At 39.3% G+C, this 12,527-nt stretch overlaps 1 protein-coding gene across 2 annotated transcripts in view; it reads right to left on the bottom strand.

Annotated features, from left to right (window-relative positions):
- LOC139963450 (laminin subunit gamma-1-like) overlaps positions 1-12,527 on the bottom strand; it is an 82,305-nt gene that overhangs the window by 23,486 nt on the left and 46,292 nt on the right. For both annotated transcript variants that reach the window (XM_071964220.1, XM_071964219.1), the window contains exons 6-15: positions 10,369-10,554; positions 9,291-9,408; positions 8,224-8,331; positions 7,086-7,222; positions 5,987-6,112; positions 4,761-4,950; positions 4,038-4,150; positions 2,943-3,176; positions 2,137-2,322; positions 88-217 (exon numbers count right to left, since the gene is read on the bottom strand). In XM_071964220.1, the coding sequence (XP_071820321.1) occupies positions 88-217; positions 2,137-2,322; positions 2,943-3,176; positions 4,038-4,150; positions 4,761-4,950; positions 5,987-6,112; positions 7,086-7,222; positions 8,224-8,331; positions 9,291-9,408; positions 10,369-10,554 (1,528 nt within the window). The remainder of the gene's footprint in view (positions 1-87; positions 218-2,136; positions 2,323-2,942; positions 3,177-4,037; positions 4,151-4,760; positions 4,951-5,986; positions 6,113-7,085; positions 7,223-8,223; positions 8,332-9,290; positions 9,409-10,368; positions 10,555-12,527) is intronic.

The following is a 12,527-nucleotide window of genomic DNA, read 5'->3' as shown; positions in this document are numbered from 1 at the left end:
CATTATCATATCTTATAGCAATCCAGTCTCTTTCTTGATGTACTCTTCTCTCAACAATGTGGCAAAAGTACTTTAAAAGGCTTGTACCTGTTGCAGTTTCCGACAGCGTTGGAATCTACGTTGCCGTTGCAGTCGCATCTGATACATGGTGTAGGGACGCCGTATTCACCGTATGGGTCACCATAGAAACCATCGGCACACATCTCACAACGATTACCTGCCGTGAAAGCAAACCGTCAATAAATGAAATGAGTAAACACAGGAGATCGGCGACAACCCTACCTGAATGTTTACCAATGTTATGATTGACTTGTCTTCGAATGAACATTCACCAGGTCCGAAAGTATCTGACAACCGTTAGGTACTGCCCTTAATCTATATGTTATGAACATTAACCCGGTCTGGAAGTATCTGACAACCGTTTAGTACTGCCCTTAATCTACATGTTATGAACATTCACTCGGTCCGGAAGTATCTGACAACGGTTAAGTACTTCCCTTAATCTACATGTTATGAATATTCACCCGGTCTGGAAGTATCTGACAACAGTTTAGTACTGCCCTTAATCTACATGTTATGAACATTCACTCGGTCCGGAAGTATCTGACAACGGTTAGGTACTGCCCTTAATCTACATGTTATGAACATTCACCAGGTCCGAAAGTATCTGACAACAGTTAGGTACTGCCCTTAATCTATATGTTATGAACATTAACCCGGTCTGGAAGTATCTGACAACCGTTTAGTACTGCCCTTAATCTACATGTTATGAACATTCACTCGGTCCGGAAGTATCTGACAACGGTTAAGTACTTCCCTTAATCTACATGTTATGAATATTCACCCGGTCTGGAAGTATCTGACAACAGTTTAGTACTGCCCTTAATCTACATGTTATGAACATTCACTCGGTCCGGAAGTATCTGACAACGGTTAAGTACTTCCCTTAATCTACATGTTATGAATATTCACCCGGTCTGGAAGTATCTGACAACAGTTTAGTACTGCCCTTAATCTACATGTTATGAATATTCACCCGGTCTGGAAGTATCTGACAACCGTTTAGTACTGCCCTTAATCTACATGTTATGAATATTCATCCGGTCTGGAAGTATCTGACAACAGTTTAGTACTGCCCTTAATCTACATGTTATGAATATTCACCCGGTCTGGAAGTATCTGACAACCGTTTAGTACTGTCCTTAAGTTACATGTTGGCACCAGCTTATTCCAGTGCAACTCTCTCAGTACAGTTGCTCAAGTTTCATATAATCTCAGTGACCATTAAGGTCTAAAGTGTATTCCCGAAAATGCTGAGATTTTGCTTAAACACAAAGATCAATGACCTAGATATCAGAAACATACCTGTCATTTCGGTTTAGGAAGTCGTACGTTGCGCAGACTAACAAAACTCACTGCTGAATAGTTTAACATTCAACCATTAAAACAGTGGAAGCATCACCCAAAATTTAAACGTTTGACATTTACCTATCCACCTGGGCGACAAATTTTTATCAAACTTATGTTTCTTTAACAACACATGATTGCTGATTATATATTTTGATTGTTGATTAAGGACATTTAATTTCAGTTAACCTTTCAATATTGACAAATACATATATAGCTGCCACAGGTTATCTTTTCAAAATCTCTGGAAGAAATGACAATAAATGTTAGCAAACAAATAGACTTTTAGGTAATTTGCAAAAAGATGTACTGAACTGAAAGTCCCCAGTGGTCAAGATTTTGCAAAAAGGATGACGAACTTTCCAACACTTTGACCTTACATGACCTATACTCCACATAAATATTTTAAGATTGTCAGTAAAATCCTCCCCAGACTGCACAACAACATAGCCAGATTGTAATCTTGTCTGTCCCATTACTACTTCACTGTCACTAGTGACACATATAGTCACCCTTCTGATGTACAGGTTAGCAGACAGGCCCATGTCACAGAGTGGTCTGGCTAATTTACAAAGCCTTTGGTAGCTAAAAACCTGTACGAGTGCGTGCAGCCATTTTTGGACATTCTCTCTTTTGCAATTCATTACTGCGTGAAGACTTCTCTCCCCGTGATTTGTGAAGCACTTTGATACCGGTCACCTAGAATAAGAGGATATCTCATCCACTCACCGACATAGCCTGGTGGGCAGTTGATGCAGATGACCTCCCCGAAGGCATCCTGCACGCACTCCGATCCGCCAGGACACGGGCAGAGTTGACAGTCAAAGGGAGTACCGTCCAGGGCATTGCCATAGTAACCAGGTTGACAGAATTCACAGTTGTCGCCGAGAGTATTGTGTTGGCATATACACACACCTAATGGAAGATGGTAATTGACATATATATTACATCTGCATACATAAGCCAAACACTTTATGAAGCTAACCAACTTACATAGGATTCATATTTACACCTGAGCACCCTCATCGTAATTCAGGGTTAAACTGCTGTGTTTATATACACGCACATATATACATATGATGTATATGTGTAATGGTCCTTGCAAAGACTTCAAAAGACAAACATTCACAGTGTTAATTTCTAGACAGCACCTCTGGACAGCGACAAAACTTAGCTCTAAAGTATCATAGTCCTGGTGTCCGTATTTGATCATGGATGTACATAACATGAAACATTTACCACCAACCATTGATCTCTGGAAGGGGACAAGCAATACCATTTAATTACTACCACAATACCAACTGATTGTATCTTTTAGAAAATCACTGACGTTGTTTTCAAATATTAAATACATATAACTTGACAAGAGTATGAAAAGAAGCTTCGTAGAAACACTACCATCAGTTAATCTGGCCAACCCTTTAACCTTCATGACTGTATGACTGGTAGTTCTAATTGTGCGAACCCTGATTGATTTTTATTGGCTCCGTATAAATGAGCCCCCCCCATTAAGTATCAATTAAGTCGAGCATTACCTGTATCGACATCACAGATATCAGAGTGGCCGTTGCACTCGCATGGTATGCACATGGCATAGGGGCCGCCACTTGGAGGCTCGCGGCGGAATCCTGCAGCACAGGACTCGCAAAACTGGCCCACGTAACCGTCGGGACAGCGGCAGAGCTCGATGGACGTGATGGACTCGCCCCCTGGTCCAGTTGACCTCCTGACCGTTTCTAGTCGTACGTTATCTAGGAAACCTTGACCGGCTGAGAAACGAGAGAGTGTTTAAAAAGTCAGTTCATTTATTCCAAATGTTTTGTCTCTGTAAAGTAAGAGGTTAATGATGATCTGAAGTTTTTCTTTCAGTAAGTTTTGCCTGTAAAAGAAACTCTCAAAGGGGATGAGACATTTGCGTAAATGTAAGAGTGTATGGCCTCCACTCCGCTTCGAATGGCTTTACTGTTTACTGAAAGTTACTGAGAATCTAAGAACAATATCATCAATTGACATGTAAGCAAAGACCATCAGTGAGGCAAAGCTATATCAAATTGCGGAGCAACTATACTTATCATTTGGGTAATCTACCATGCATATATAATCTCCTTTTGAAGGTAAAGTGCTCAAGATAAAGTACTTCTGATTTTTTGACATTTAGAAATTTGCTGAACCCAAATGACCTTTGACCTCCACCCATAAGGTTCTTGTACTCATTATAAGAAAGACACATGCCAAAATAGGAGCTATGTGATGTAACCTATTTTGAGATAACAAGTTTACATGGTTTGTGTTTATGGGGCTTTACAGAGTGTGACCTTTGACCTCCACCAAAAACAACAAGGTTTTGTTACCCATTATCGGGAAGGCAGTGCAAAATATGAGAGCCAATAAATATTCCTATCTGGAGATAGCATGTTTACAGGGATTTCAAATTTTGACCCTGGTGACCTTAAATGAACTCTAAATGCCAACAAATTGTGTAAACACTTTACACTAAGTTTAAGACATTTTAGACTTAACCAAAAAGTCCAATTTTGGTGTCAGAAATGTGTAGGTGGAGGCTATACATTGCCATAACTTTGGAAAAGAGATATTTATGTTGCCATCTCATAAATGCGATTAATGATTACCTCCTTGGGAATACGTGGCTCTGATCTTAAGACCTGAAAGGTTTGAGAGAACTCTCTGGACGTCATAGGCTGTCGGGTTCTGTACCCAACCGAGGTCTCTTTCATTCCTCAGACTGATGGAGAAGAAACCAGAAATACTCATTTAATAACAGCTGTTTTTGCTTCAAAATGAAATATCTGAGGTTTAGAGGATATTTTCCTTGAGTCAAATGGAGCGACAAGTAAAGGCAATTGTGACAGGAGGGCTGAGAGTAGAAAGAGGGTTGGGTGGGGAGAGGGCTGAGATTAGAAAGAGGGCTGAGATTAGAAAGAGGGCTGAGATTAGAAAGAGGGCTGAGATTAGAAAGAGGGCTTAGATTGGAAGAGGGCTGAGATTAGAAAGAGGGCTGGTTGGGGAGAGGGCTGGTTGGGGAGAGGGCTGGGTGGGGAGAGGGCTGAGATTAGAAAGAGGGCTGAGATAAGAAAGAGGGCTGAGATTAGAAAGAGGGCTGAGATTAGAAAGAGGGCTGAGATTAGAAAGAAGGCTGGTTGGGGAGAGGGCTGGGTGGGGAGAGGGCTGGGTGGGGAGAGGGCTGGGTGGAGAGTATGTTGGAACTAAAACTTGGCAAGACATTAATTTAGGAACAGAACATTTGATCAAATCTGAGCAAACAGAAAGGAAAAATTAATGTTAAAACTGAGACAGTGTCCACTAAAAAGAAAAATAGCATGTGGCCAACTCACCTGAAAGTATATTTCTTGGCAACTATGCCAGGTCTAGAGTTGCCCTGGGCAACGATAGGTGCATAAATGGTTATTCCGTCACCTTCTAATATCAAACCCTTGGGTGAAAGGACAATGTCACCAGACCCCAGTCGAAGTTGGAAGCTGAAGTCCCTGCCGTAGCTTGATCGCTTATCTCCTAAATATTTGTCTGAGTGTGGGGAAAAATGAAAATTATTAATATGGCCTGAATAATGACCCAAAATTTATGTACTGATAAGGGGTATGTTAATAATGGAAGAATAATGGAACAAGTTTTTTCCTTCCCTAAGGAAGCAACCACCCACCACAAAAGAAACCTGTTTTTCATAACTAGTGAAAAATTCTATAAAATAAGAAGAAAATATATCTGGCTGCATCTCTTTTAGAAAAGTATGTAACCAAACATCCCCAGTTCGAATTCACCCACGTACTTGAGAGCGACGCTCTAAACCGACACAATTACATCTCTCTTTTCGATCGTATCGTTGCAAGAAGGTGATAATTATTCCTCATGACTTCAAATACAATTTGAACATGTGTGCCCGGATTCTTGCGTTCAAAGAAGACGTGCTGAGGCAATTTGCTAGACAGTTTGGTTAAATTTGACTATGAGTTGATGTCTATTTGGAAAAGTAACTAACTTTGTGAAGAATAAAGACATCTGTTCTGACATTGACCTGACTAGCCTTTTGTATTGCTGGTAGTCAAAGGTTACTCCCAAGATGAAAGAGTGTGATGTGTCTAATGAACCCAAACAACAAATTAAACTGTATGAAATAATACTCTTATGTGTCTCTTCCCTGGAAACAACACACAACAATCTTGTTTACAAACATTGGATTCTCCAGAAGGGGGGTGGGGTGAAGGATAGAACCAGACATTTGGAGGCTATGTTTGGTGAATAGGGAGAACTGACAGAAAGATGTACGTTTAAGAAATGTGAACGTTGCATACTTACTACCAGCAGCATTAAACTAGATGTATCCCAACAACTTTTCAACACAGACCAAACACTTGCAAATTTTCAACATTCATAGATTCTGGGACATATAAATTATCACTGGAACGTATTGAAAGTATTTCTATTACTCTCTCCTTCGTTTTTCTCGCAAAGAGATTTTTTTCTGAAAACAAGAGAGGGGTGAGAATACATCGATCAACATCTCGGATGAACGTAGGTGATGTCATAGTTATTTATATCTTACCGGGAGCAACAAAGTAAACTTCCCCAGTGTCCTCGTCTGATGCCACGGCGATGTCTCTCCTGATGGCGTTGTATACAGGGGTATCCACGCTACCATCGGCGTACTCTACCATCCAATCATTGAGACCTGAAATGGAAGGAGACAAGATTTAAAGTCAATTTCATATTTATTTCAATTATTTACAGGAAACATTTTCTTCAAAATTCAACATCATTTAAAATTCACATAAAAGTTGATATCTTTTCAAAAACACCTTGATTTCGATATCATTTCAATTCACCTTTGAATTCAGTATCATTTCAATTCACCTTGAATTCAGTATCATTTCAAATTTACCTTGAATTCAGTATCATTTCAATTCACCTTTAATTCAATATCATTTCAATTCACCTTTGAATTCAGTATCATTTCAAATTCACCTTTGAATTCAGTATCATTTCAATTCACCTTTGAATTCAGTATCATTTCAATCCACCTTGAATTCTATATCTTTTTCAATTCACCTTTGAATTCAGTATCATTTCAAATTTACCTTGAATTCAATATCTTTTCAATTCACCTTGACTTCAATATCATTTCAATCCACCTTTGAATTCAGTATCATTTCAATCCACCCTGAATTCAATATCTTTTCAATTCACCTTGAATTCAATATCTTTTCAATTCACCTTTGAATTCAGTATCATTTCAATACACCTTTGAATTCAGTATCATTTCAATTCACCTTTGCTTTCAGTATCATTTCAATTCACCTTGAATTCAGTAATCTACTTGCTTTTTCTTCTCCCTCCATTTGTTTTCTCAATACAATTTTTGTTATTATTATTATTATTATTATTCTACTGTTCACAAGAACTTTGGGTAGGTTTTGTGACATCTCATCTAAAAATGCTTCCCTACATCAATTGTCTCTGTTCTGTTCAATATGTAGATTCATAACTGCTGCTTAGCCTTGTAATCTCTGATTACATAATGTATTAGACTGAGTTTATATTAAACTGCACAGGGTTTTTGTAGTAGATAAACAGTTTGTTAACAGCCCCCCCCCCTTCCTCCCTATCCCTCCTTCTTTAATTCCCAGTTTGCATACTTCTAGTACCTGATGTGAAATCATCATCTACAAAGCTTAATTCAAATCCAGGAGCTGAGGTACAGTCCGAGGAGTGGCCGTAGCAGAAGCAGGCCATGCAACCAAACTGGTCGGACTCTTGCAAGTTAAAGAAGCCAGCTTTACATCTGAGGAGGAAGAGAAGGAAGGACTCAGGAATAAAATACTGGAGTACATTTACAACATACACACACAAGATCATTTCTTATTAACTTTTGTCAAATGGAGAAGAATGTTTTGAATATAGAGAGCATCATTCTCGTCTTAATGAAAGATTCGCGATAACCTCTGTAATGTTTTACAATCTTGCCCAACAAACAAATGTAAAAATGCCCCAAAAAATATATATATTTCCTACACCTTCATCAACATTAACGCCACAATAAAGTGTCCAAAATGTTATCACATTCATCAACATTTTTGTATCAACTCAGATCCTGGATTTTCATTCTTTAAACCTCCTGCTTTGGGGAAGTATTTATTTATTGGGCATTAACTAATACAAATTTCATTTTGGTAAGGTTTGTGAAATTAATGGGACTCTATACACTGTCCACATGGTGTTGTCCTATCAACCGTATCAGTTCCACTACATTAAACAAGCTGTGGCCTAATAACCGCAGATCATAACGGTACTGTCAGTTGGTCACTGGTGGCATATGAGTAACTTTGTTCATAACTATTCCAGAAATAGTTCTTTTCCAAAACATTTTACAAGTTTCAAGTCAAAAAAATTGTTTAAATCGCCTCGACTCATGTTTTCTAAATCCCCTTTCTTCGTTCGGCCAAACTGCACAAGTGGAACCTTTAACTGGTCACCCCTCATCTGCAAGTTCCTTTGGCGTGTTCGCATGACGGTGAGTGCTTTTCACGGGACTGTGTTAAATTTAATTCAGAGATCTCTACACAGAACAGATCATAGTGCATCAGGGGGGGGACTGATTTGACATCAAACTCTATACAGACTCCAGAAGAGCCCTTTTGACCTGTTGTAGCATGCGGGGTGGATGTCTCCTAATTTTGTGACTTTTCCAGAGATCAGCTCAAAAACCCAGAATAACACTGTTCATTCAGATGATGATGAGGTACCTGTACATGATCAGAGGTAAAGTACTGTTTAGTCTCTCACCTTTCACACTGCTTGCCTTCTACATTCTCCTTACAGCTACACCTTCCGGTATAACTGTCACATTCCGGCTGGTTGTTCATGCTTCCTGCTACATAACAATCACAGCTCCTGAGAGGCAAAGAGGAAACTTAAAAATTGTAATTTACAAATTTAAAGACCAAATTAGCATAAATCTCGGTCTCTTATGACCAGCCCATACTAATCACATGCCCATTTTGTTCTACCTAAGTTCTTGGCAGGTGACCCCACCCCCCCCCCCCCCACACCTCATTATGACAGTTAGGTTTAATTGTAAGGATATATCGTGAATACAGTGTTTTCTCCATGAACAAATCACACTTCCTACGCAAATATCCTTCACATACAAGAACATTTCCTATGGATGTTTCCTAGCGCAGGATGTGAAATAGGGTGGGTGAATCTCATAAATATTCATGAACTCCCCCCCCCCCTTCAAAGAAAGGATCACATGAAAACGGCTGAATAACTATCACAGAAAGAAGCACAGAGTTCGCCTTGGACAGTTGAACTTTCCAACAGTCAACTCTCCAGGAAGGCTAAATCCAGTTGGAAACAATTCTCAAACTAAAGCACTTACAACTGTCACGCTTGAAGATCACAATTAAACCAAACTTTGTTACTTTTGTCTGCTTCTTGTCCTTATCTCTTTGTTTTCCCCCCACTAGCAGACAGAATGTTATCAACATTTCTACTGTACAGTTCATTAATAAACAACATGTAGTTGCTGCAAAACCTAAAGAATGAAAATTCTTCAACATTTATTTCCAAATTTGTAAAGTATAGCACCCACTTTGCACAGGTCTGAAACCATCCACCATTTTACCAAAATTTGTCACAGGGGAAGGAACACCCCTTAGACCCCCCCCCCCCTACTGGACGACTTTTTAGACCCCTCACCAGATGACTTAACATTTTAGACCTCTCAACTGATGACTTAACTTTTAGACCTATCCCTGGATGATTTAAAATACCTCCCCCTCCCCCACCCCCCTGCAAAAGGTGGTTGCGGCCCTGATGCCAGATAAGATGCTATAATGGTACAATACCTGCAACCAGTGACACCAAAGTCATGGAAATTAGGTAAGCAGCGGTCACACTTGACACCACCAACACCATCTCTGCACTGGCATGAACCTCTGCTGTCACACTGTAGATGGAGTGAACCTAGGATAAAACAAACACAACCAAACTTTCATGAACACCCCATACAGTAACTTGTGGAAGTTGAAATTAAGACCACGAAAATTTCCCGCCGGTCATAACAATCCACAGATAATGTAATACCAGCCGTAATTCAAAACACAAAAAAACCTGTTCGAAGCTGCCCCGTGTCGGGCTTCTGAATGGTCGATTTGGAAGACAGAGAGGAACAGAGAGGAACACTAGGGGTGTAGTGAAAGAATGTTCTTAGGCCAGGGTAAACTGGAGTGCTTATGTATAGGAGAGACAGGTAAGAGAATTATGAAGAAAATACATGTGTAGTTGGAATGTTGCCAACACTTTTTTCACATTTCTATTACTTTTGGCATTTGTGTACAAATTCATATTAAAAGTACAAATCTGCATGACTTTTCTGAGAATACCGTTGTCACAGGAACCTGGACTATTAAACAGCCATGCTGTAAATATGGATCGCTCAAAAGGATGCATGTGAGAATACAAAGAAAATAAACGGTGTTCATAACTCGCAGACATCAACAAAAACGAGATCACAATCTATAAAGAATTAGGGGGTCATTTAAACTTCCTCTCAGATCGTGTCTTTATAAAATGCAACCCGACCAGCTTGACAAGTAGATGCACTATCGCAATCGGAAATTACTTTCCGAGTGGTTTCCAGGGCAGGATAAATATCACTGGGTGCTAACCCAGCAATGTGGATGATTCATGTGGTCGTATATAAATTTGTTTTATCATTTTTCACGTTGGATTTGTTGCTTTACAATAATATGCATCGTAAAGGTATTACCCAACAGTACTAAATTACTTAACAGTCACCAACTTTCTGTGTCATAATCTTCACTTATATTCCTAGATATATTGAATTTTGAACAAACAGACAGAGATGCAAGCAGTTTGGAAAGGGTCAGCCATTGTAGGCACACTAAAGAGAATGCAACGCACCTATGGGATCACATTGACAATCGATGCACTCTCCGTTTCGGTCCTCGTAGTAGTTGGTCTCGCATCTCTCGCAGTTGACGCCCGCAGTGTTCCTCCGGCAGTCGGTGCAGTGACCTCCGTGACCTGTACTGTCGTACAACCGTTGGTCGAAGAAGCAGGTCTCGGACTGACCGTTGCAGTTACAGGCTGTGATGAGACAGAAGGAAATTGATTGTAGAAAGTTAATCTACCTTATAGGCATATTGAATGGTATTGAACTGTAGGTATATTGAATGGTATTAAACTTTAGGTATATTGATTGGTATTAAACTTTAGGTATATTGTGATAATAAGCATCTTGTTTTATTCTGCATACAGTAATGATCTCTTTAAGTGAATAACACCCATCCAACCCCCCCCCCCACCCCATCCCACACCCCATAAGCTGGAACAAATTTTTTCTATTATAAGATTCAGAAAATGAAAATGTTGAAGGGACACACATAACATAAAATAAGGGAAAGCAAAGCTGAAGAAAAGAAAAGATATTTTGTAAATTACCTGGAATGAAAAACTGTCTGTGACAAAAAAAATCTTGAAAAAAAAGATTAAGTCTAACTTCACAGGACTGGGTCTTCACATGTATACATTCATGATATTAAACCATGTTGCACTGTCCCATCAACATTACAAAGTTTTGACAAAACACTGTCTAAACTCCCTAACTACTGTTTTGATCCTTGGTTCCCTCTTCCAAGACCCCTGGGGTCACCTAAGAGTGTGAGTCTATACTTATATGTTTACCTAATAACAACATGAGACAGTGAACATCATTCTAAACATTCAATACTTTGTTGTCTTTAGAGGAGGGGGGTGGGGCATCTCCTTCAAAAGAATATAATTTTAAATACTCTCCTCTGACATCAATTTGTTTTAATGAGATCTGTCTGAGTGTATATATACTAACAGTAAGGTTTGTTGTTTTTATACATTTTATGGTGGTATTTAAAGCACTTTGAAGCCATCACGTATTGCACTACACAAGTTAGCTTATTAATATTATTATTAGTACATAATAGTAATCACCAATGCCAGCAGTAGTCCTAACAGTAGAAATGCACAGATATAAAGGAGGCCTGCAGGTCTTGAAATAATCATTAAAGCTACTCATGGCCAATGAAGCTAGTATCCCTTTAACATTCCTTTCTCTCCACCCCCCTCAACCCCCCCTCAACCCCCCCACTCTCACACACTTGACCCAAACCACCAAAGAGCCTTCATAGGATACCAGATTGAAATTTACAGAATGACTTTTAGTCAGAATTTCAGTCTTCATCGTCACAATCCGAGAAAAGAAGAATAGTTGAGAGCTGGTCAAAGTTGCTTAAAGCTGTTCTGTTTTTTTCATTTGTTAAGATATTCACCTCATACAATATGGTTTATCTCTGGATAATTACTAAAGAGGTTATGATGATGTTGGCTCCTTATTGCAAGCTTCATTGTTAGTGTTCATTAATCCACTATTTTATAAATTCTGATACCTCAATAAAAAAATGTTTGCTTTGAACTTCTAATGGACAAGAAAGAGCACTGGAGTCTGCTGGAAGACATTTCAACACCATTTTGTGCTGGACTAACTCGTAATATAATCTAAACATGTTATTTGAGACCATAACAGTCCTCTCTTTGTCCCCATTGTGCTTTGTGTTGCATCTGAGGAACTGACCATGTGATATGTGTGTGTCAGACCGTTACAAGTTGTCCAACCACATTTAATTGATGTTTAAAAGGTCATTTCATAGAAATTTATAGCGATGTAAAGATATGACATGCCTGCTTGCAACGTTTCATACGGTTTACAACATATTGAAATCAATTTTCTATTAACTTTAAGTCATCCTTCTTCAAGAGTCCTTGCCCAAACCAATGGCTACTTATAGCAATGCCTGTTGCACTTACAGTGGTAGCACAACAGGGAGAGGGGAGGGAGGACATGATGGGGCAACTGCCTTCCCCCAGATTCTCCTTGCCGCCCCCCCACCCCCAATTGTCCCAAAATCAGATTTCCTACTTATCCAAAATATAAAGAAGTAGGCTAATCGTTTGTATTAGAAACAGCCACCAATGCAATGAATTAGTGTGAGAAATTGTCAGCAGATAGCACCATTGTGCATGTAAGT

Source organism: Apostichopus japonicus, chromosome 22 (assembly GCF_037975245.1).
Source record: "Apostichopus japonicus isolate 1M-3 chromosome 22, ASM3797524v1, whole genome shotgun sequence".
NCBI classification, from domain to species: domain Eukaryota; kingdom Metazoa; phylum Echinodermata; class Holothuroidea; order Aspidochirotida; family Stichopodidae; genus Apostichopus; species Apostichopus japonicus.
Note: the sequence above shows the minus strand (reverse complement) of the source record. Positions and strands in the feature narration are given on the sequence as shown.